At 37.6% G+C, this 26,282-nt stretch overlaps 2 protein-coding genes across 2 annotated transcripts in view; both read left to right on the forward strand.

Moving 5' to 3' along the window:
- Positions 1 to 2,659: 2,659 nt before the first annotated feature.
- On the forward strand, positions 2,660 to 8,298 carry LOC114464801 (troponin I, fast skeletal muscle-like). Its single transcript, XM_028449365.1, has 7 exons — positions 2,660 to 2,777; positions 3,607 to 3,639; positions 4,398 to 4,434; positions 5,230 to 5,358; positions 6,982 to 7,071; positions 7,152 to 7,325; positions 8,047 to 8,298. Exons 2-7 carry the CDS (start codon positions 3,632 to 3,634, stop codon positions 8,122 to 8,124), a joined length of 516 nt encoding a protein of 171 aa, XP_028305166.1. The 5' UTR covers positions 2,660 to 2,777; positions 3,607 to 3,631; the 3' UTR covers positions 8,125 to 8,298.
- Positions 8,299 to 17,754: 9,456 nt separating this feature from the next.
- Positions 17,755 to 26,282, forward strand: part of lsp1a (lymphocyte specific protein 1 a) — a 40,990-nt gene continuing 32,462 nt past the window's right edge. Inside the window, exon 1 of the mRNA XM_028449358.1 lies at positions 17,755 to 18,083. Within this exon, the coding sequence (XP_028305159.1) occupies positions 18,025 to 18,083 (59 nt within the window). The 5' untranslated portion in view covers positions 17,755 to 18,024. The remainder of the gene's footprint in view (positions 18,084 to 26,282) is intronic.

Here is a 26,282-nt window from a genome sequence, read left to right on the forward strand (position 1 = left end):
GTCTTAACTGCTCCAGGAGCCCCGCCCATAATCGAGGCATTTTTTGAATTTCCCTCCTAGTGGCAGGTCAGGGTAAAGCTAAACTCAAGGTTTGAGTTGATATCTGATTATTATTAGACATTTTCTTTTAAAGGTCCCATATCATGCTATGTTTCACTCCATTTGTTCTAAGAACCCCAAAAACAAAGTATTTGAGGTTTATTTTCTACAGTTTTAGCCTCTGAAAAGTCACTTTCTGAGCAACTCCACACAAACAGGCTGATTTACGGCCTACTTGTGCATATTCATGAGTGGGCGTGTCTTTAGACAGGACACTGACTTCCTCCTCCCCCACGGTGACGTAGGGCCAGAGGACGGCCCTCCCTCCTCCCACCCACTCCGTAGCCGAGCTCATGCTGCTTTATAAACACGAGACAGAGCGTGGGGGTGCCCCACCTCCAGAGCTTCCTGGAGGCGGGGCTTCTCCAGCTCAGCGCCGCGTCAAATTCATCATCAAAGTGGGAACGCGTCATCAAATTGGAGCGAGGTGTTTGGGCTCAACCTGCAGTAAGAAAGGAGCAAATCACCCTCTAACTAATGATTGAGGGAATCAGTGAAAAAAACACTAAAAACACTTTATGATGTTTAAAGCACAGAAAAGTTGATTTAGTTTAACATGGACCCTTTAAATACTGGTATTTTACATTGTTGTACATCTGGGTTTTATGTTTTATTGTGGAACACTTTGGTCAAACCTTGTTTGTTGTTAAATGTGCTCTATAAATAAATTGGATTGGATTCTCAGCCAATGGCAAATGTTGATTGTAATATCCTGGTTTCAACCCATAGAGGGCAGCCACTCTTACATTTTACAACTAAATATGACATATTTAAATACTTTGACTAATATGTAAAGAGTTGGACCAGGATCAATCAGCAGCACTACTTTATATTAAAAAAAAATATTTGTTTTCAGCAGAAAAACAGTGGTTTTGAGTTTTAGTTACTCTTTAAAGAGTAAAAACACAATCACACACGTGCACTAAACTTGAATAGGATAACAGTCCTGAACAGTTATTATTAATCTTTAATGACTTTATTAACTATAACACATGACCCTTAAAACATCCTCATGCACATTGATCCCTGTTGGTATTAAAATAGAAAGTTTTCCAATGTCTCTGGGATTATTATCCAATTACTGAAAATGCTGAGGAGGCATTTTTCCTTTTGAAATCCTCTTTTCTTTTCACCAAAACATTAGGCGCACTTCATACATATCTCAACCTATTTAAAATTTTCTCTTTTCAAATCAAATCATTTCTGTACTTTTTTCAAACTTTTCATCAGAACTTTTTTAACAAAACTTTTCAAGACATTTTTAGAACTGTTAAAACTTTTTTTAATTTTATTTTCAACTTATTCCATTTTTTTGGGGAGCTCTTTTAAAAAAAAACCTTTTGCTTTTATTTCTTACCTTTTTTTTGCATTATCATTTATATATATTTATATATATATATATATGTCTATTTGGTGGTGTTTATTTATTTATATAATCAAAAACTAATGGATGGATTTTGGTGAAATTTTCAGAAAATATCTGACATTTATGTGAAATGCAATATGGTGACTGCAGGCTTTAAACTTTTCTTTTTTTCTGTTTTTTTGTTTCCAAATCAACTCTTTAAATCATTTTTTTTTAAAAACTAAACTTTTTCCACTATTTTCTTTATTCATCTTTTTGATCTCTCTGTTTTTTTGTTGTTCCGATTAGTTTAATCACGTGTTTCAGCTCCTGTCACATTGTTTTGCTTTTATTTTGTTAGTTTTTCTAGTGTTTCTTTCAATATCATCCGACCAGCAGCAAAAAGGAATGTTTTGGTTTGTAAGCAGGTACACCCCCTTCAAAGGCAGAAACACCCCCTTCTTCTTCACTTTGGGTCCTGATGGTATTTCAAAATAAGATATTGTAACAGGGTTAGGGTCATATTTTGACCTATGCTGAAGCAGTAATCGAGCTGGAAGTTGAGTAGTAATGACGTTTTTTCAAACTCTTTCTGATTGGTTGGTGAAAAGGTACCGTAACCCCCACTAAGGCGGTTTTGTAGCCCATCAGAAACACCCCACCGCCGGCCTGACCCTCCTCGTTTTTTTGCATTTCTTTATGTAGAATTCAAGGTTTCTTTAAAAAAAAAAAAAAAAAAAAAACATCTCGAGTTAGTCTTGGTGTAGACCTATCATGACATGTATTGCTTTGAGATGTCCAGATTATTACAATGCTAAACTGAAATGCACACTTGTAGTTTTTATCAAATTTTCTAAAGATTGAACCTTTTTTGTAACATGAAACGTACTTTTACATTCATTGAAACGACAGGTGAACAGATGAAGAAAACAGCCTCCCAAGTTATTCCTGGATAATTTGCAGGAATAACTTGTGTTATTTCCAAACAGCTGACATGTTTCAGGCTCCAATCATCTCAGCTTAAACCACAACATAAAGCAGTTAAAGAGCGACCGGTGTCTTTTCCAGTTTATCTCCGTCCACCAGTGCCGTCGGGTCATATCCTCACTGGGAGGGCGGTTAGCGGAGCAGGGCTGGGCCGGGTGTATTTCAGGAGCTCGCAGGCTTATTGGTCTAACTGGGAATCCATTTCCATAAAGAGGATCTGAGCATTTTGCTGAGGCATCACAACCTTCCATATATACCTATTTCACTTTTCACTGTGTGTGGCTTTGGCAGTGTCTCCCTTTCTCCCACCAAGTGAGTCTTGTCCTCATCCTCCTCCTCTCAATAGGTGAGACATTTTCCTTATTTTCTTCTCTGTCTCTGATTTGCTCTGAACTAGTTTTTTGAGATCAGCATCTTTAAATGAGTCTCCATACCCTCTGCACGGCTTCTAAAACATTAAAATCAGGAATCTTCTTCACCTCTGACCCATCCTGACAGCCTCCACACACTTTCTATGTGTATCCACTAGACGTTTGACCTTTTCCTGACAGAGTGGCATTTATGACACCTATTCATTTGTGTTTTACAACTGTTTGTAGCCTTGTGTTAGAAAGTGATGCTAAACCTTCATCAACTGGACTCATGTCATACTGTCAATAATGACTTAAATGTTAATTGAATATCTGATTAATCCAAACATTTTAATTGGAACATGAATTGCATCTACCAATCTGATGGGATTTGAAGAGTTTAACCATTAATTGCGTTAATGGAGGCACTTTACTGAAATAACATCTGGATATTTAAAGATACTTCAACCTCTAACTCTAACTATGACGTTAGTCATAGAGATGTGTCTAATTCAGTAAAATACTGCTGTGAAATTTGAAACATTTTGCCTCTTGACTTGATCGGGCCATAAAAACCTCATAGAGTCGACACTCGAGCTGGAGAATCCCAGTTTAGTTCAGTTGACGTTGTCGCCCCCCCTGACTTCAGCTGTGGTCTGGGATCGCGTTACCGCACAAATACTTGTGTTCATCAATCTCCATCGGCCCCGCAAAACATGCTGATCTCAGAGAACCTGATGCTGTCAACTCCATCAGAACGCAGCCGCTTTTCACTCCCTCTCACAGGCCTGTGTGTGTGTGTGTGTGTGTGTATGTGTGTTACAGGGCGTGAAGAGCAAAAACCTCCAAAATGTCTGAGTAAGTCATGAAATCACCACAGCTTATTGCAGGAGTGGACTGGCCCTGGTATTTTTACCCCAGAAAACCTTAAAAAGGGGAAACTTTTTAACCCCTTTTTACCTATTTTCATTTTGAAACTTCCTTTGTCCTATTTTTGCCCCTTTTGAAAAAGTTTAGACTTTAGCTTCCTTTTGCCAATAAATATCCCTTTTTCCCATTTTTGCTAGTTCTATTTGACATTTTTATCTAATTGTTGTCCTTACTTGAATTTTTCTGGCCACTTTTCATCCAAATAAGCTAACTTTTTTCCAATAAATACCACTTGTTTCATTTTTCCTCTACAGTTTGCCCTTTTTCACTACCATTTGCCACATTTTGACCATTTAAGCAACCCTTTTCCATTACGTACCACTTGGTTCCTCTTTTTTTGCCCATTTTTGGCCACTCTTGACTGTTTTTGGCCCATTTTAGTCACTTTTCACTCTTTTCTTGCCATGTTTTTTTTTTCCATTTTTGGACCATTTTTGGCCACCTGTTACCATATCTGCCTCCACCACTCACTCGTATAAAAAAATAAAAAAACATAGTGAACCGGATCAACCAACCGGAACGATGCTCGGTATAGATAGCCAGTTCACCCCTGCCTTATTGTCTCTGTGCACATGACACACAAACATCCATGTAAACAGACTAAGAGTGAATTTGACACCCATACTTAATGAATATTGAGAGGGTTCAAAGGACAATGACTCATTTTACCCAATCACTCATTACAGGAAGAAGCTGACCTCCAGCCGCAGGCATCATTTGAAGGTAAGACGGACTTTGATGATGAATATCATTTAGTCCGAACCAAGAGCTGATGTGTAAAAGTTAAATGGATTCTCAACCAAAATAACAAAAACAGCTCAACTAAAATACTTTTATGTGTAACCTTCACAAGTATAAATGAGGTGTGATTTAGACGCTACAGATGCAATAAAAATCACATTAAATGCACACTTGTGGAGGTTGACATGTTTGACAAACAGTGATATAGTGACAGTGCTTCATTCACGTAACTCCAACTGGTTCACATTAAATCTGAACGCTGATTTTAGGCTAAACATTTATAGAAATGACTCCAAAGACATTTCTGACTTGATGAATATCGAATCGTGACCTCAGCGTATCGTCCCACCCCTACATACAGTATATCTTATTTTAGAAATAGCTCTTTCGTTCCCAAACGCTGCCAGAGCAAAAGTAAACCTCCAAATATAACCAGGATGTTTAATATTAATGCTAAGAGTGCTAAAGTGCATCACGATTTCAAAAATACCTGACAGAAAAGATTAAATTAGTTATTTTCACATGCATTTTTGTGTTTAGAAGACATGTTAAGTTGAGGTTTAATTTGTTCAGACAAGTTTTTTCTGGAAAAGTTTATCAAAACTTTTTCCTGAAAAACCTTATCTAAATAAACGAAACCTCAGCTCAATAGTATGTTAAAAAGAAGACAACATTTATTTTTCTGGAACTATAACACTTGAAACACAGTTTTATGTGAAACTTTAGCAGCTCCATAAATATTCCTCTCACTTCATTCCTTTCTGTTGGTCCCTTCAGAGTCTGATCCTGCAGATCGCTGCGGGCTGGATGGAGACGGAGAGGAAAGAAGCCGCTGCGGCCAAGGAAGCGTACATGGCTGAGCATTGTAGCGGTCCAGACCTGAGTGGAGACCAGAATGCCCTCATGGTGAGGAGATCATGGGTTTCTAAAGGAAAGAGTCCCTGTAACAATAAACTATTGCCTATCGTGTTCAACCAACCTGATAAAACAACGTTTAGAACTTCTACAGCTAATAGTTAACCTGTTTATTTGCTTTTAATTACTACTTTTAATACAAATCCAAGATTAAATATTAAATGTATGAAATGAGAAACAAACAAAAAATCTACTTTTATATATTTTTTTCTTCTAAATGTTGCATCGCCGTGAAAAGGTCAGTAAAGGTTTTACATAAAATACCAATCCTTCTACAAAATGATTTCCACTATACTTTGGTATTAGATAATATCTAGGATAATGATTACACCTGTTTCTTCTAAAGTTAATAAACTAAATGTACACATTACAACAAAATCATCCATTAAAGCTTATTTAACATGCATTTGTTTTTAACAGTTAGATAATATAGGGATAGTCTTAAGGATGATGTCACATCCTACAGCATCACAAGCAGGTCATATTCTACTGTTGCATAAGGAACTCATAGCAGCAACTTTATTGCATTAATTAACAAACAAAATGTCATTTTCACAGACAGCTGTCATTAAAAGTACACTGCATATTATAATTTATCACAAAACAGACCAAAACAGAAGAGAATAAACAAAGAAAACAATGAAAAATTGGGGATAAATAAAAAACTGTAAGTTCCTTTCCGTCACACACTTTCGATTAAAAATGATGTACTACTTAGTCTATTTTAGAGTAAATTTTACTCATTTTTTTGCAGTCATCTCACATGCTTAATGTTATTTTTTCATCATCTAAAGTTTGCTCTACCATTCTCAAACAAAAATGTATTTTGGGTCCTTGTCACCTGCTTCATGGCTGCAACACACAAAACATTCCAATTTGCCATTCTCGGCCGACAAATTGTAGAGCCGATCATTTTCCTGCATGTTTAAAAGAGTCAGGAACGTAGGACCGCAGAGATGCAAAATATGTCATTAGTGCTGTAACAACTAAATAGTGTCCCATTCGATCACTTTGACACGTTCAGTCTCAGAAAGCAGTCAATAAAGTTCTTTTTCAGTTAAAGAATCAGCCATTTGCTGCTGAGAGAGGGTCTTAGTACCAGTATTTCATTGAAGTGTTAGAGTTCTCGCTAGCACTGTGGAGTGTAGGGGCCCCCGATGTTGTAGATTTGCTCCCCTACAGAGTGATGTCGCCCCCTACGGTACGTTTTCAGTAGCGTAGGTGGACTATTCTGTATTTTTTTTTTCCTTTTTTAATCAGTACTGTTGTAATAGTTGTTGCAGACTTGAACACAAAAGTGACCTCCAGGCATTTTTACTCTCTTTTTTATTTTTTGGCGTATCCATAACAGTTCCAATATTACTGCGGGTAATACTTCATTTATATTTGAAAAGCACGTCTTGGAATCACTTTTGAATCAGTTGTTATTTCTTGACTATACAGTGTATTTATTAGTGGACGACCTATACCGAAGTCATACATTTCAACATTTTCAGAGCCAGTGGCGCTCGCTTGCACACCACACAGTCCCCCCTACGCTGTGAAAAATTCCCGGTGAGAACCCTGGTTTGGGATTATTATTGACTGTTTACCCAATGTCTTTGTTGTTGACAGGAAATGTGCAAAAAGCTTCACGCAGCCATTGATAGGATTGATGAGGAGAGGTACGACGTTGAAGCCAAAGTGCAGAAAGCCGACAAAGAGGTACGACGCGTCCTATTCTCCTGTGCAGAGGAGTCTCTGAGCCTGTGAGACGGATAAGGAACAGTTTCTCTCCTCTGCAGATTGAAGACCTGAAAATCAAAGTGGTGGATATTAAGGGAGTGAAGAAACCCGCCCTGAAGAAAGTGCGTATGTCTGCTGACTCCATGCTGGCGGCTCTGCTGGGCTCCAAACACAAGGTGACCATGGACCTGAGGTCCAACCTGAAGCAGGTGAAGAAGGAGGTGAAGGAGGAGGTGAGTGTGGACATACGGAACTTTATTATAGGGAGGGATCGAGGACCCAAGCTCTAAGAAGGGATGGGCAGCTTTAATCACAGCGGGAGGCACAAAACATGCTGTTTTCTGATCTGAGGACCAGATTATCAACATTCATATCAGCATTTAGAATAATGACCAATATGAAAATTACTACACAAAAGAACAAAAGATGTGTGTTTTTGATGTATTTTTGTACATTTTTTTAATTGTAGCTTTGTCTGTTTTTGTTTTGTGTGTACATTTTTTTTGAGTAATTTGGTATTTTTGTTGTTTTTTGTATTTTCATATATATTGTATTGTTTTGTGCAAGGACACACTTGTAAAATAGATCATTAATGTGGTTCTTCTGGTAAAATAATGGTCATAATTGTATTTTATTTTTTTGTTATTTTAATGTAACTTTGTTTTGTGTGTCATGAATCATTTTGTGTATTTTCTCAGTTGTTTTTTGGAGTCATTTGGTATATTTTTCAGTCAATATGTGTATTTTTGTTGTTGTTTCATATTTTTTTGTGTCGATTTGTGGTTATTTTAAGTAATTTTGTCCATTTTTGTAGTAATTTTTTGTATTTCTCTGTTATTCTTGTGTATATTTACTGTCTTGTTATGTGTTTCTGAAGTCAATATGTGCATTTTTACTGTTGCTTTGCGTATTTTTTCTGTCAACTCATAACATACTTCGTCTCCTCCTGTGCAGCCGACAGAAGCCGTGGGCGACTGGCGTAAGAACATTGAAGACAAGGCCGACAGGAAGAAGATGTTTGAGACTTCCTAAACGTCTCGCTGCAGTTTTCTCTTCCGTTTACATGAACTCGCCATGTCTTATGTGTACAGGACGAAGCATCACTGAACATGCAGGTCAATGAAGTGTCTCGGGTAAACATTGGTTTTAAGGTGGTTTTGTTTTTTTTTCTGTAGTCTGGAGGGAGGGGGAGGGGTGTGGAGAATTACACACACACACACACACACACACACAGAAGTCTTGAAACACATACATCGTGGTCAGGTAATGGTTTTCACACCTCATGAATCACCACAAGAACATACAATAAAATCATCTGTGAAAACAGTACAAGTTTTGTCTTTTCTTCAACGTCTCTTTATAAACGAAGCCATTTTCTTGCTCAGACATTGTGAATAAATTAGCTACTTTTTAAACACAGATTATGCACCTTGTTTTGTGAAAGAGGGAATTCTCAAGTTATTATTTTGTATACTGTAGTTAAACATCTTTAAATTTTTATTTTCACTGAAACATTGTGACAAATGTTTTTTAGTGTTGCTGATGTGGTGTGTGGTCAGTGGAATGTTATCTATATTCTATATGTGTAAAAACAAATGGTGGATTTTCTATGAAATCTTTTAAAATTGAAACAATTGCATAAATTAGGAGAAATTGGGTGTTTCATGCGGAAACCTCAACATTTCTCACCATTTCAAGTTACTGCCAGCCTTCCTTATTGTCTTACCTTCTAATTATAGTGAAAATTTAGTTTTTTTTAGAAAGTGCTTTGCTTTTATTTATTTTTTTCTTCCACTTGTCTCCACATGCTGTCACAGGTCAACACTACAAGAAGTGCAATCATTATGAGACAGCAATGCATGTTTTGTTAATGCAATGAAATAAATTAGTTTATTTTATTGCTTAATTGTGACCATCACCAGCCCTCCCTAAGGAAGGATAAGAAATATTTTATTATAGGGAGGATATAAAAAGGGAGAGCAGTGTTACACCTAGGTGGAGGGGGAGGGGGAGGGGAAAGGGAGCAGGGAGGAGAGACTCAAGGTAGGAAATAGAAAGGGTGGGGAAGAATAGATTATTTTACAGTGATGGTGAGATGTGAAGTTGAACATATTGTGCTTATTATGTTGTGTAATCAAACCAGTATAGTGACAAGTGTGAAGCTTAGCTAAAATGGTGGTGGCTGTGGACAAAGGGAAGGAGTGAGTGATAATACCAAAAGTAGGTATTTGGGATTAATGTGTCTAAAGTTAAGCCCAGTATGAGTTTTATCCCACATCCCAAGGCGTGTCAGTGCATCGTATACCAGTATATGTGCAAAAACCGCCACTGCAAACCCAGGGACTGCCCCGGGCCCGCAGATGCAGCCAGGCCAGCAGAAAGAGTGGGGACCAAGTGAGGAGTCTTTGATTCATTTATTATTTTTTACACGTCATAGGAAAAACAGACTTTTATCAAGGATGGGTTCACAACATTAGAGTGAAACCCACATTCCATCCCCAGGAGATACAAACATATTATACCACAGTGCATAATGTCAACCAATGATCTACGTTTTTGAAAAAAGTCTGCGTAACAATGATAAATAAGTCTTTTAATGCTAAAGGTTGATGAAGCGCTCACAACCAGAGAATGATCCCACACATTTCTCCCTATTGCCTTGAACAGTTCTCGTGATACATTTTGTTCTGCAGATGTGACGTCTGATGATGCTCATGGTGACGTCAAATAACGCTGGTGCATGTGTTCGACGGCTTGGAGCAGAGTCTACTCTGTCGGAAATAAATAAGAATGAGAAGAAGACGGCTTGGAGACTGAAAGAAGACAAGCACAGTGGACTAAACTACTGTTTGGTTCCACAGATGTACGCAGAGGCATGTGTACAGGTCTTGCAGTAAACAGTCACATGTACGGCGAGTAAATAAATAACCGTGTCGCATTTTCTCGTCCGAGTCCGACCAAACAGTGAAAACCTTTTTTTTTTTTTTTTTTTTTTTTAAGAAATGACATATTTACTTTTGTTTTAGTGGTAAGCACCAAATTTATTAACAAACATCTGTTAATGTCAACACCAGATCAGAGCAAGTAACAAGTGTAAGTGAAACACAAACAGGGGCGCAGTGCACGCAAGAGACCCATTGGATCTATTTACATAATCCATGTATCAAAGATAGGGATAATCCATGTTATTGTGCAGAAAACGGAATGTTTCAATGGCGTCTTCCTTTAAAATTGTCTTTTGCTCCATTCTCCCTCCACCGTGAATCACTGCGTTCACTGTTTCAGATAAAGCTGCATTCTTCAGGACTACAGCTGCTGCAGCAGGAAAAGAAGAACGCTGCATTCTTCCAGTTCTTGGGTTCTCTTGGGTACTTGGACTTCCTCCATGTGACAGCCTGGCGTTTTGTCCCCAGACAGGTGATTCGGCATAAGACAAGAACACCCTGGAAACCTGGGAAATTTTACTAGTCGAGTAGATTTCACTGAGTTTCTCTGCTGAGAGGGAAGACAGTAATCTGCTCTATACATGAGGACTTTAAGTGGATTGAGATGACATAATAAGGTCCCATTTTTGATACAACACCCAGGTTTAATGGTTTTGAATAAGCCCCGCCCCCCCTCATATATTCCCAGATGATCTGACAGTCCTTTTATGGCTCTTTGAGGTCTGCTTCCAGTCTGCCTCATGGGGCCCCAAGGTGTCACAGCCTCTAAGGTTTCCAAAGATGCTAACTTTATCCTTACAGCCACACAGGGAATGCCAAGGAGAGGCCTGGGTTATATTCCCATCATGTGACTTCATCAAGACTGTTTCAAAAACCATGACTCCTCCCTTCCATCATCAAAGTCCTAGATTCACGCCTAATGACTCTGATTCATTAATACGGCTCTCCTTCACCATTTGAGATGTTCTATTGATAGTATGTCAGTCTAAATCTAACCTTTGAGCCTAAAAGATTAGGTCATACAAGGATATTAGGTGGTGTTAAACCATATCAGGTGTTGTCAGTGTGTCTCATCTCATTTTCCTGCTTCAGCAACCTCATAACATCACTGTAATGTAATTCATTCTCCTTCCATCCACCAGATGTCCTCATATCATCTTCTCTGTCCTTGTTTCCTCCTCCTCCTCCCACCAGTGGCCTTAGGGTGTACTCACACTGGCAACTGGGGCCGTTCCAAGCTCACAGCAGCGGTTCCCACAGAGAAATACATCATCACGTTAATTTATGACACACGTATGGCGTTACGTCACCATTAAGCGACTCTGGGTTTGTTGTTGACAGTACATTCTGTTAATTTCATATTTTCTGTTGCGTTGGGTAATGATAAACCAAGATTTACCCAGACACGTGCTCTTTTCACGGACTGGGTTTCCCAGGGCCCCTGAACGCATCACGTTAATTTAAATGACTAACTCTGCTCATATTTGCTCTATCGGGGAAATTCCAGCAGTTTATGAAAGATAAGTTACTCTTTACAGCCAGTGTCGGTACATTGCGGTAATTTTACTCACACGTAACGGAAAAATTAAAGATGCCGCTTTGTTTTGATGAAATCGACACAAGGAACAGAGAGAACCAAGTGAGTGAGAAAGAGAGATTTTAAACAGACCAAATAACGGTGGATTTATTAAAAATGAAAGACTCTCTGACAATAAAAATCACCATGAATGGAGGTTCAAATGGATTTGAAAACAAAGGAGGAAACTGAGCCTATAAAGGTAAGATCAGTTTAATTTCTGGATCAATAAATGTCGTTCTGATTTTGTGGAGCTAGTCTTTGTGTACATTAATATACTGTGAGTGTAAATAGATGCTTTTAATTTGTGTGTTTGTTTAAACTTTGTGTGTGTGTCTGTGTCCATCTGAGCATATTTATCTCCATCACTTTCAGTTTTCCTTTTGATGAACATGACATTATCTAACTCTTCTTTTATTTCTTCTTCTTTAAGTCCACGCAGAGTGGACACGCCCCTCCCTGGACATTAAACCATGAGCTGATCCTAGTTTCCATCATCTGGTCTAGACTCATCACTTCTACAGACAACAGACAGAATAAAGCTCAGAGTCAACATGGGATGCACTTATTTATTGAAATGTATATTAAATGATTATTTAATTTTCTGTAATTTTATTTTTTAGGAGATGTTTTTAATTGTTTCAATAATTTAGAGACTTAAGGAACAGATTGTTATAATGCATAATAAAGGTGATTTACTTGAGTCATCACTAATTTCAGATTGTTTTTAAGTCTTTGTATAAAAATACTTTAACAGGACAACAATGATGTGCAGAGCTGCAGTAATGTTAATAATAACAACAACCACTGCACATGCCACCAGAGAAGCATCCAGTGAATAATTTACAAATAAAAAAAAAAAAAGTTCACTGATGGTGACATTGAGATCTCAATGTCACCATCAGTGAATTTTTTTTTTTTTTTTTTTTTTGTAAATTATTCACTGGAAGCTTAGATATTGTGTGACAAAGATATCAAAGTTTGTTGTTTTGAGAAGAGTCATATTTATGATTAAAAGTTATGATTGTATTATATTCTAAAGTTTAGAATTATCTGGCTCGTCTTCCTTTCTTTCTGTTCACAGCATAACCTTATATTTAGTTCTAAAAAATGTGTTTACAGCTAATTTTACTGATTATTGTTACACACCATCCTGCATGTGCATTATATACAGTATAAATGTGTAGATTTAACCCACTGTTAGAGAAACCATTTTATTAAATACAAAGCAAACGACATGCAAACAGAAAAACAAAGGTAGAAATAGTGTATTTAAATTATGAAATTAGTGAGTTGTTAAAGTGCTGAGGTGCAGCGGAGGGTCTTCTTCTGCAGAGACGTGATGATGAGGGGTCCGCGTAAAAGCCAAAATTCCATGGTAATTTTGAGGATATAAACATGCATATAAACTCTTACTGGTGTATTAACCCATATAAACCAAAAAATATAGAAATGGGACATTTTACGGCTGCAAATGTGTAACATATTACTGGTGTTTTGAGAAGAGGACACATGTAGATTTCTGAGCAATTCATTATAGTTGTGCAGGACTAACAGGAACTCCACATACTGAAAATTGATATTGCCACATGTGCACTAACACAACACGACCTAAGAAGAGAACTAAAATAAGATTAAAAATAAATAAATAGTTGCAACAATTTGCAGTCTTGTTCCAGGTTCTGCTGTCATAATATTCCCATCCTTGTACTTCCAATGTTTAAATGTTTTGTTTTTAAGGTTCATGTTACATTTTGCAAAATGTTGCACTTTATTTCTGGCTTATTGATTTTTTTTATTTTATGTTTTTTTTTAGACATATTAACAGGTGGCCAAAAATGGTCCAAAAGTGGCAAAAATGTGGCAAGAAAAGAGTGAAAAGTGATTAAAAATGGGCCAAAAGTCATCAAGAGTGGCAAAAAAATGGGAAAATAAAGAGGAAGCAGGTGGCATGTAATGGTACAGGGTAGTTTAAATGGGAAAAATGTGGCAAACAATAGTAAAAAAAAAAGGGCAAAAACGTGGAACAAAATGTAGGAAAAAAGGGAAACAAGTGGTATTTATTAGGCAAAAGTTAGCTTATTGAGATGAAAAGTTGCCAAAAAACTAAAGATAGGTTGAAAAATTTGATAAAAGTGTCAAAAAAAACTTGCAAAAATTGACAAAAAATAGGAAAAAAAATGGGACAAAGGAAGTTGCAAAATGTCAGAAGGAAAAAGGTAAAAAGGGTTAAAAGGTTTTCTCTTTAGGTTTTCTGGGGGAATAATAATTATAGTTTAGTTATAAAGAGCCACATGTTGAGAATCACTGACTTAATAACGGCTTCTATGGTGTCGCTGATAATGTAATATAATGTGACTGGCCTGGACAGAAAATACCAGGTCCCAGTTCACCCCTGTTTATAGGTTAGTGTTGGTTCATTTACCTGTAAAACCAGTCCACATCTCCTAAAATAAAATAAATAAATAAATCAAATCGTCTGAGATCCAGAACTCGGATCAATATTTCAGGCCTTGATTCGGACAAGAAAGTCCTGTCTTAAAGGTACAACGTGCATGGCACTGATAGACTGCCTGTTGTTGGTCACCATACCTGGCAACACCAGATAACATTCAGGACTGACCTGAAAGCAAAGCAAAAAGTAAACTGATGATTCCCTGTTTAACAGATAGAGCAAACATCCAGTTTACAGTTTAAAGGTAAAGAAAATGACTGTCCTCCAATGATTCATCCAATTCATTACAAAATCATATTTGTATGTTTTTTAATTAGAATTATCTGGTTAAAACAACAACATAAACTACAGATGATCATTTCCTAACTCCAAGTTACCCAAACAAATACTCAAAGATGGTCTTGTGAGATAAATAGAGCCATTTGAAATACAATTTCAATTCTAATGCAAACCAAAAGTGCTGGTTTTACGTCAGTCATGGCTGGTTATTAATTAAAGCTCTGTTTTATAGCTTGAGGACAATTTTTTCATGTGACACATTCACTTCCTGTAAGGCCAGTTTGTTAGACGTTGCTATGGTAACATTGCTATGTTGACGTGGAAGAGAATGAGGCCTTTGTGAAACTGTGCGATCTGTGTGCAACGTTCAGATACAGTCATTTTCTGTCCTCACATGGACCGATCCACCTGTTATAGATTCAAAATGGGCTTATATATATATATACTGTATATATATATATGTTTATTTGATAGGGACAGAACAAGAAGCATTGTTACAAGTAACCGATGCCATATTCATAGGCCATATAGCTAACAGCTAATTCGCAGACCTGGTCCCTGGTTCTAGTTTCCCTAAAACTAAACTAAAACTATTGACACTTTCCCTATTTTCTACATTACCATAATATGGACAAACACATGACACAAACTCCCATCACAGTCCTACAGTTCAAAGATGATCTCCCTTACATTTGTGTTGTTCAAATGGGGGTACGTGTACCGCTAGGGGTACGCAACGGCCCTACAGGGGGTACTTGAGAGACAGAGTGTAGAAAATTACAAATTAAAGCATTGAAAATATGGGGTTTTATCATGTTTATTTTTAGTTGAAAATGATGATCATACAAATTATTACCAGCGATTCACAAATGACAACAAACACACAATATAAGAGAAAATATACTGAATAATAAAAAGAACAGACAAACAACAACAAAGGGACACCAAACAGACACACACACACACACTAAGAAAGAAATATACCTACCAGCAACACACAAAACGACACAAAAGACACACTAAATGAGAGAAGAAATACACAAGATCACAAAAATATCAGAGAAACATACAACACAACATAAGAAACAACCACACACACTGAGAGAGAATCATTTAAATAATACCAACAACACAAAAATGACAAAAAAACACACAATATATTGAATAATAGAAAGAACAGATAAACAACAACAAAATACAAAAAAAAAAAAAAAAAAAAAAAGACAATAGAAATAAACATGATTAGAACATGAAAATAAAATACAAGAGTCAGTGTTGGTCCCACATGAGAAGAAACTATACAAATATCTCTATATCTCTAAAAACAGTTTCTTTCTACTTATTTACATTCTTAGATTCTTTAAAATGTGTGTTATCACTCATATATTCTATCATTATGCTCTGTAGTTTTTTTAAAATTTTTTATTTTATTTTCCAGAATTTGGAGCAAAAAGTCAGTTGGAAATTTAGAGAAAGGGGTACGTGAGCCTAAAAAGTTTGAGGACCACTGCCATATATCATCTCCCCTTATAAACCCTGTAACCTTTCTTAAGTGTTTAAATACCTGGGGAACACCTCTGGAACTAAAACAACACAAAGGTATGCACGTGTTAGCTTCACCAATGAAACATGTTTTACACACAATGCATTTACGCTTAATAATCTGTGTCATTAACAGTGAATACTGTAGTCCTGCATATGTTGGATGACAATATATTGATAACTAAAACATAAGGCACTTGGCCTGAGGCCCATTTTGCTAAATGTATGACCCTTATTACAACACCTCCCCCATCAGGCACCGGGAAGCCCAAGCTGCCAGGAACTGATTGTTATCCTGCACGTTCTCCTTCTTCTACCGAGGAAATCCGACTTCCCGTTAGCAAACAATCACCAAAGGTCCACCTCCATGCCAGACTGACTCAGCTGCAAAAAACAGGCCAATCACCCTAAAGGTGGCGCTACAGCAAGCCTCTAAAGTTCAAAAATGTGAAAATTCACAACAAATCAACCATATGTGCTACATATTTGCAACTTTTTACAAATAGTAGCAGAAAAACAAAATAAACTTTTGTACAGTTAAACCTATTTTAAATTATGAAGTCCATTACGCTGTTTTTTTAATTGAAACCAACAAAGGATCCACACAAATTTTTGATTTATCATTAAAAAAGCATGTGAAAAAGAAAACATACATTTTATGTTTGTTATTGCTATTGGTTGATGAAGCCTTCAAAACCAAAGAAAATGAGCCCACACACATTTCTCCCTATTGCCTTGAACAGACGGTGTGTTCCAGTTTGAGCTGTTGGTGGTTCCTCTCCGAGGTGGTTCCTGCCTTGCTGCCTGAATAGGGCAGAGCACCACCATCGCTGCCTCATAAGGTGATACCTGTAGGGATGGCATCACTTTCGCTGACATCAGGACCACAGCGAGAGAGCAAACTCAGATTGTTTACAACTCCAAGCAGATCAAATGTTGGCCTTAGGTGTGTGTGCACGTCTTTTCATGTGATCGCATGAAGCTGAGTTACAAGGACTTGTTTGTGTAACTGCTGCTATTTTTTGAAGAAAAAAGGCACTTTTGTCTCATTTATGTTCGTCAGGTTATCTAAAGCCTTGAACAGTCTTCTATATCAGTCTTTCTCAAATGGGGGTACGTGTACCTCTAGGTGAACTTGATGGTACTACAGGGGGTACTTGAGAGAGAGAGAGAGAGGGAAATTAACAGTGTCAGTCTTGAGGTAACCATAAATTATAAAAACTGTATAAACAAATCTATTCAGGAGCCACTAAATCAGTGTTTTTCAATTTTTGAAATTTTGTATTATTTAAAACTAATTCAAGAGAAAAAAAAATGTCTTAGGGGTCACCAGAAATTCTTGATACAAAATGGTGTCACGATCCAAAAAGGTTGCCAACCACTGCACTAAATACTGTTTCTTTCCACTTATTTACAAAAATTGATAGTTTAAAATGTGTGTTATCACTCATTAATTCCATCTTTATGCTCTATTGTTGTTTTATAAGCAAAATGTAGTCGTACAAAGGGGGGACTTGAGCCCAAAAAGTTTGAGAACCACTCTTCTATATCACACCGTTTTGTGCCAATGTGTTGCTTTCCCAAATGGAGGGAGATGGAAATGTTGGGGAGGGGCTGAGTAGAGTTTAGTAGTGAAATTTCCCCCCCCCCTCCAGATCCAGTATCCCCTTTCACTCCCCCTCAGGGAAGAGCACATGACCTGGGAAAAAGGCAGCGAGGACCAACGGTGAAACAGCAAGATGTTGGGCCTCTGCTGCTGTGAGCCCTTCAATGAAAACCACATGGAGGACAAAAAAGAGGGGGGAGAAGGAGGGGGCGAGAGAGAGAGAGAGAGAGAGAGAGAGAGAGAGGAGGGGAGTCCCCATGAGCCTCACTGACATTCCCAACAAGCATTGCAGGGGAGAGAACTGTGTGTGTGTGTGTGTGTGTGTCAGATACACAACAATAAGACAGTGTGTGGGTGTGTGAGGAGGCCTTTATAAGAGGAACACACACACACACACACACGTTATCTGAGCCTCGGAGCTGCAGGACACACAGATTCCACTTCAGAGTCCAAGAGAGAAGTGAGAAACAATCTCATCGCCAGCTGTTTGATTTACAGAAGAAAAGGAACGTAGAGGAAAGAAGGCAACATGTCCAACGCTTTGATGAGGAGAAACTCCAGCAAACAGGGTCTACAGAACCTGATGAGGTACGTGGGTAATATTCAAACACTGGAACTGTTACATTCTTTACCACAGAGAGGATTTCTGATATCACTGCTGGTTTTTGTCATAGTGGAAAATCATCTGTGTTAAAGTGACTATAAAGCTGTCTGAGTAAACAGGAACAACAGAGTTACTGGCATTATCAGTGTTTTGGGTCACACAGAGCTTTGGAAGGATTTGGGGGGTATTAACTCATTTGATGTTGATGCAGAAAGCAGATGAAAACACACGTTTGGTGCCAAGCACTCAGACACATGGTGTTAACAGGGATGGATAACGGTGTGTCCTGCAGTGTAGTGTATGTGTGTGTGTGAGTGTACGGGACGTGTGGTCATTTTCCCACTAATATATTCATTTTCCGCATAATTTCAGGTATTTTCTCTCTGTAGAAATTTCAGAATTTTTGTCTTTTCTATCTCAGTTATCACACAGTGAGACCGTAAAATGACTACCTCACTTTGGTTTGAATAACGCCTTATAAAGTGTGACATGCTGTGAAATAAGTGCAAGATTTTCTCATAGATACTCATAACTTCAACCACCTGACTTTGTATATATGTTGATGTATAGAATACATGTGTGTCTCACTGGTCAATCTTTGAACCTTCAGTTCACAAGTGGACAAAGCTGCACATATAGGAGAGAGTGGGAAACAGTTATGGGACACAAACTCAGGCTTGATCACCCTGTAGCTGGCCACCTTTGATGACGGCGTCAGTAGTGTTCCTGAATCAAAGGAACACTACTGATGATGCGTCCCAAAAGAGACACGGCTCCCACGCCACTCTCAAATGGTAAACCTCATGATACGACCATCTTTTGGCACAATGGACAGTAAAAAATCTGTGATGGTCGTAATCGTGATTAAATTGCATTTGACGTTTCGCAAAACCCCGCCCACAAACAGTCATTGTCCAATCATATGTCTGAGCAACCGTTACTATTTAAACATGGTCTGATTCATGCTCAGAGCAGGCAGAATGGTGAGGCTTGTGAAGGTCGGATACCAGGTACCCCAAGAGTTTGGCTGGGCGAGTCGTGTTCTTTCAGTTCCCAAAGCCGCGGCGACGACGGCGACGACTGGAGTTTACAGTTATTAGCAACTCTCACATTATTATAATAATATCAGTATTTCAGTTGACATCCTCCAGAAACATACAAGTCTCCCAATCTAATATTAACAGGCTTTGTTACCACTTAGCAGCTTTATTAGCTTTCTTTTTGCATATTTTACAGCTGATTTAAGACCTGTTATCATAAGAGATGCTAACAGAAAGCTAACACAACTTAACTTTTATTAGGTTATTAACTTCAGATTTAGTAATTGTGATTAATTGTAATTAAACATTAGTAATTGAGAACATAATTGTAATTGACTTTCTGAGAATAAAAAAACAATTGTATTTTGTAATTGTATGCTGGTCACTGTAATCGTAATGAAATTGTAATTGAACATGGATAATTGAAAACGTAATTGTAACTGAAAAATGTAATTGGTTCAACATCGCATCTCATGTTTAATGATTCTGATTCAAAGGCACAAAGCGAGGCAGGCGTTTATGTATTTGTTAATCTCATTTTTAAAAAGTCATTCCCTCACCACCAGTGAACTTTACAGCACATCAATGAACTGCATGAGGAAAATGCAGGAGAAAAAAATGATAATCCTGTTGTTAAAAGTTCCAATTTGAGGTTTTTCTTGATTGTTTAGTTGTGGAAAATGATTCACTTGTTGGGTTCCTGTAAAAGTATACATGATGAGAACACTCTATAATGTGGGCAGCATCACTGGCTCACAGCAAGAAGGTAAAGGCTGATGTGGTTTAGGCAAGTCTATTACTTTTAGTGACTGCAGTGATTTTAACGTGTGTCACACAACCATACACCAAACAGTTCTTGGTATTTGTCAGTTAACTTATCGTTCATAATAAACTCATCTCCAGCTTCAGAAACACATTCTTTGACTTGAGTTTGGGAGATAATGAAGATCACAGAGTTTCAAAGTGTAACTTCTTCTAAAAACTCAAGGTCTTAAACATGTGAGTTGAGTTCAAATTAAACCCATACTTGATGCAATGTGGTGAAAGCCAGGCCTGGAGGGCTGCTGTGCTGCTTGTTTGCACACCTGTGAGTATGTTTTATTATCAGCTTTGATTCAGGTGTGAATAATTACTGTCCTATGCTCTGTTTTTAAATCATCTGGATATCAAAGTTTGGTTCATGGCTTCAGGAGATCACGGTCTGGTTCCAACACTGAATATAAAACCTGTCGTCAAAGACGTGTGAATGACACAAACTACGTCTCTGCACGGCGCTGACACAAAGTTTGGTCACGGCCTGCAGGCAGTTAGAGGGTCTCGGTGTGTCTGGAGGTGTCGTAATCAGTGCGAACCTCTGAGTCACGCTGCGAGCGTGTGTTTATGGAGGAGATAACAGCTGGAAGAGACGTCTCGCTCTGACTCAAGCCTCTCAGCAGATGTTAGGATGATGACATCACTTCAGAAACACTGCGAAATGAAACATATTAGTCATTGATTTTGATGAAGCATGCTCATATTTGATAAAGGAAACGTGTTAGAGTGTTTTGTTGATGATCGTCATTGTAAAGACTATTTGTCTAGTGATATCTACACAAGTATTCAAAGGTTTTTCTGCATCTTTAAATCAGATGAAGATACTTTTGCATTAACACTCTCCTCATAGCCTCACCTTGTTTGGTTTGATTTGATTGGTTTTCTCAGCATGACCATGTCTGTGACTGTACTATTATTCTTTTGTTCATTATGGTTGACTGCATTAGACACAGATGTTAGAAAATAAGTAAACATTGTTAAAGAACCAGTTTCACTTAAAATGGCAATATAACGTGCAGCTTTAAAAAAAGTGTGTGTAAAAGTTAGTGAAAAACAATTACCGTATTTCAGGGATGCTCTGATTCTAATACTGGTATCGGAATCAAGTCTGACATGTTTGACAAACTGTGACGTAGTGATTACTCAAGGAAGTGCTCCATTCATGTATTTCTAACTGGTTTTATGAGGTTAAAAGCATCCAATGGTTTTGATGGTAGTGAAGAATTGCCAATTTTAAGATGTTTTTCCTTGTTTAGCTGGAAGGCATGTGTTAATGTGTTGTAAGATCGCTGATAGTGGCATCCAAACGTTTCACCCACCAGCATTTTAAAAGTCTATTTTCTCATTTCCTAGTATACACAACATTAAAATCCGTTCCTGATCGTATTTGGAATAACTTCATAACGTCAGAGGAACTGAATAATGCATAACTACGCACTAAAACGTGAGATTGACAAACTGTTTCTGCATAAACTTTCTACTGGACCGTAAATACAAAGAGTATTGTCCATGATTGATATGTGAACGCTGATTGGCTGAAATCTCCATTATGGCGATGCCCACATACAAAGGCATATTACGTATTAAAAAAGTTGATATAAAGTTTATGTGTCATGTATTTCTACCCCAGAGGAAAAAGTTCTCTTTATAATCCTGTTTTTATTGCTCCCCACTGCGCAAAACAAACAGTGTGGCAGCAAGATTGAGAACAAAAATGTGATGCACAATTTTAATAATACACCTAGTTACAGTGCATGGCTTATTAATACAATTTAAAACATGTATGCTCTACTGTTTAAGGTTAAAAATGCAAAAACAATAACAAGTTAGTTTCTTACCATTCTCAGAGGGGATTCTTTCATTTGTGACGTGTTTGGTCTTTTAATGAATTTAAAACAACGAGAAATGAAAAACTAAATGTTGTTTTTGTATTTCATTATTTTTTATAAACCAGCGCGTTTCCTCTCTGTGAGTAAAAGGAGACATAAAACACTGCCAATCTGTTTTTAATCAGCTTCTACATGGGACACAAACACCCCCGAGCGGTGATGTCATCCAGAGGAGGCATACCTGCTTAAAAACAGTCTGTGACCTCCGACCCTACGACTCCCCCCCCACTGAAGGTTTTTGCTCTGTGTTTACAGCACTGGGAGATAAGGCACAGAGGAATGCTGGGGTGGAGGTAGCTGATGAGTGATGGGGTACCGCTCACTTCTCTGTCCACAGGCTCAGGTCATTAAAAGGATGGAGGAAAGAGCAGCACTGGTTCCAGCAGTCTGGAAGATTAGGCTTCGACAAACATATCATTTACTTTTCACAATAAGGAGTGTTTCTTTCTCTAACTGCTTTTCAAAAGTGTAAATCCTTGGCTCTTTATTAACAACTTTACACACAGCCTAATTATTATCAACTCATTTAACATTTAACAGTCACAGTTTTAATCATCCTGCCTTTCTTTGAATAAAGTCAAGTTTCCAAATGAAGGACTAAATGCATCATCTTGCCAAAGATTGTGATTTGATGTAAACTTTAAAAGAGAAATATCTTGTTGATTTTTTACAAAGCACAAAAAAGAAAGCAGATCACTTTAAAGGTCCCATGTTATGCTATTTTTCACCCATCTTCATTTGTTCAAAGAACCCCAAAAACATAGTATATGAGGTTTATTTTCCCAAACTCGCCTGTTTTTCTCAGAAAAGTCACTTTCTGAGCAACTCTACACAAACAGGCTGATTTGTGGCCTACTTGTGCATATTCATGAGTGGGCGTGTCTATAGACGGGACACTGACTTCCTCCTCCCACTCCGTAGCCGAGCTCATGCTGCTTTATAAACATGAGACAGAGCTTGGGGGCGGGGCGTTCACCGGTACATACATAGAGTAGAAAATGCATACATAACACTGCACGAAGGACGCTGACATCCTCACCTTTGTGGGCGTGTCTGTTTACATGTCAATCACAGCAGAGAGCTTCCTGGAGGCGTGGCTTTTCCAGCTCAGTGCCGTGTCAAATTTGTCACCAAAGTGTGAACGCGTCATCAAATTGGAGCGAGGTGTATGGGCTCACCCTGCAGTAAGAAAGGAGCAAATCACCCTCTAACTAACGATTGAGGGAATCAATGAATAAAACACTTTGGACATGTGTATGAAGCCCTAATAGCACTTTATCATGTTTAAAGCACAGAAAAGTTGATTTAGCTTAACATGGGCCCTTTAAGATGTTTTCCCTAAAAAATTTGTGATTTTGTGGCCCATGTTGGAGAATTGTTTATCCTCAGATTAGAAGGAAGCTTGGTGTTTTAATCCCAGTTTATGTCTGTCAAGGGCCCAACTATGCTTCAGCAAGACACAGACAAACCATGTCCAAGCACTTCTTAAATAGTGAGCAAAGGCAATCAGGGAGATGGGCTTCACCTGTGAGAGACCAGATAAACTACTCTAATACGAGTAAAAACATTGTTCTTTCAAAAACATTACTTAGCCAAAAGTACTGAAGGATTTGTATAAAAAAATATTGAGTGAGAGAAATTAAAAATGTCCAACAGAATTTTCCTCATCATAATTAAAAATAAAAAACACTGATGTACAATCTGTTACATGTTTATATAGTACTGTATACATCTGAATTACAATGTGGTGTTTCATTAACTACCATAACATTTAGGTTTTTGTTTAATGAAACCACATCAAACATATGAAATCACAGAATGAACAAAGAACTGTAAATAAATGTAATAAGTCTGAGTTAACTAACTGAACTGTATTCATCAATAGAGCTGTTCATTTGCACAAAAAAAAAAAAAAACCCAAAATCAGAATCAGAATCAGAATTCCTTTATTAATCCCAGGGGGAAATCGCTTTTATTACAACCCTAACCCTATCCGTATGCAGCACCCCTATTTGGCCATTTTAGGTCATGTGATAGGTCAGTTTTTGGTCAGTTTAGGTCACGTGACTAAGACTAAACCTTACCCTAAACCAATTCCTAACCCTAAAAGTTGTTACGATATTGTGTAATACCCTAACCCTAACCCTAAGACGCTACGTACTCGGTAACCGTACCAATATCACTGAGGGTTGTCCATATGACAACCGTACAAATAAACACTTTCTATAATTAACAAACACTGAAGAACTAATAAAATGCAATGTTCAATGCTTCTTTTGTTTATCTAATGAGACTTTTTATTGCCTGCATGAAATTGGTTTCAAAAACCTTGAACGTGAGCCTTAAATATCGGTGCCAAAAATCGGTGGGGCATCTTTGTCCTTCTGAAGGTCGATCTCTGCCCAAGGAGAGGCAAGGCAAATTATTTGTAACCTGCTCTTTTATTGACGAGCATGTTAGTCCTCATGCAGGACAACCCCACCACTGACCATGAGTACCTGAGCTTTACACCAAAATAAACATGCCATTTAACCAACTAAGCTTAAACAAAATAAATTGAGCCATTGGAACAAACTGAAGATAAACAATAAAAATAAGATAAAAACATATCAAACCCCAGATTGTGACAAACTGTAAAACCCAATCTCTCTGTTAGAAAGCAATGACAAAATGTGACCGTAAAGTAAATTTTACACTGCTTTCATAGTTTTCCATGCAGGGATTCGAATGATGGATTTGACAGATTGTTATTGTTCTCATACAGGAAGTTACATATTTCTGTTATAAAGAGTTTGCTATTATCTAAATGTGGATTAAAAGGGGATTTTGAAAGCTTTCAATCCACGTTTCTTATCAGCGCGAGGGATTTAGTCTTGGCTCTTTCTGCTAATTGAAAACCAACATGTGCTCCTGCCCTTCTTTCCTATTGTCAGCTTTTCCTTCTCACTTTACTTTAAAGCCAGTGTGCAAACCAACCTGGAGGATTCCCAGACTCCAGAGATCAGTGGTTTCTGCTGAGACACACAATGTCCTCACGTTTCTAACTTTTCAAACTTTCCATTGCGTCTTATTCACACAGCACCAAATACAACAGCCATGACATGGCATTTATTAAAAGGATTCCTTCTGAATGAGAGAGTGCAGACACAATGAGTGAAGACATCTGTATACAAACCCTGCGCGGTAGTGCCACAGGTAATTACTTTGGCAAATACTCTGGGAAACACGTCATTTCCACTGTTTTATTGGCCGCATTGCAATAATTTAGCAATTTTCTAAAAAAAATCCACACAAATACTGCAGCCTAACATACTGTAGCTCAATTTTGTGATGACATGAAGCTTATAAAACCAGGAAAAACCCACAATCTAGCCACGTCATAGTTTAAACCGCAGGGTTCAATGTGTGAGAAAAAAGTAGTCTGTAAATTACGGTACAGATAACACCTCCTGCCATGTGTGAACAACTGGGGTTTTATCCAAGCAAATGAAGTTAATTACAAACAACAATAAATCATCATTTTCAAAGAAAAGATGCCAACACAAATAAAGTCAGTGCCAAATATGTCGGCTTGGCCCGAAGGCGAAGCAGAGGACACAAAGCATTGGCTCTAAAGCCAAGTAGCGTAGTGGTAGTTGTTCTTCCTTCTATTCTCAGCTGTGTGTATTCACTCATTGATCTTATTCAGAATTAAGCAGGTTCATTGGTATAAAGTTCAATTTAATTGTGATATTTTTATGCTGAAACCTGTACATAAAATACAGTCCAGACTTAAGAGCTGTATTGAAACAATGTGAGGATGTTGTGGTGGTTTTAGAGACCAGACAGAAAAGTATTGAATTCATGTACATGTTCATTTGAACAAAAAAAGTGATGAAAACAGAAAATCAACCTCTCTTTGTGGAAGAGCTTAGATGAATACTGACACGAACGGTTAAGATATTATTTAATAATCTGTTCTAGGCTTTTGTCAGATCAACATTGTTGTATAGTGGAAAAAGAAAACGTTTTTTTCTTAATTCAGTTTGAAAGTTGATAAGCTCACACAGAGTTTAAAGTTCAACATATTTTAATTTGATAATCAAACAAATCAATAAAATAAAAAAGTTTTTTTTTAACTTTTTTTCTTTTAAAATAACGTATCAATCTCGTGAAAGCATTGCCATGTACCGTATTGTATATCGCCCTACTCATATTTAATGATAATAAATAATGAAAACACACACATTAGATTTAAAAGCGGAGAAATCATTTCTTTTGCACTTTTCATCTTCTACATATACTTTACTTTCCTAATCATATCATTAGAGATAATATAGCTTTCATCGCTGTGCAAGTTACTCTAAAGTTAGATAGAATACTTAAAAGGTGGCAGTAGCTGCATTCGTAGGAACACGGGTTGGGAACCGGGGAACTTCTTGAGCACTGCCAAGAACCCCAA

Source organism: Gouania willdenowi, chromosome 6 (genome assembly GCF_900634775.1).
Source record: "Gouania willdenowi chromosome 6, fGouWil2.1, whole genome shotgun sequence".
In the NCBI taxonomy this organism is placed as follows: domain Eukaryota; kingdom Metazoa; phylum Chordata; class Actinopteri; order Blenniiformes; family Gobiesocidae; genus Gouania; species Gouania willdenowi.

Bases quoted from the DNA above. Each gene is read 5' to 3' on its own strand.
- LOC114464801 (XM_028449365.1), top strand. The intron at 4,435-5,229 runs GTAAGACGGACT...TGGTCCCTTCAG, and splicing joins GCCGCAGGCATCATTTGAAG to AGTCTGATCCTGCAGATCGC. The intron at 5,359-6,981 runs GTGAGGAGATCA...TGTTGTTGACAG, and splicing joins GAGACCAGAATGCCCTCATG to GAAATGTGCAAAAAGCTTCA.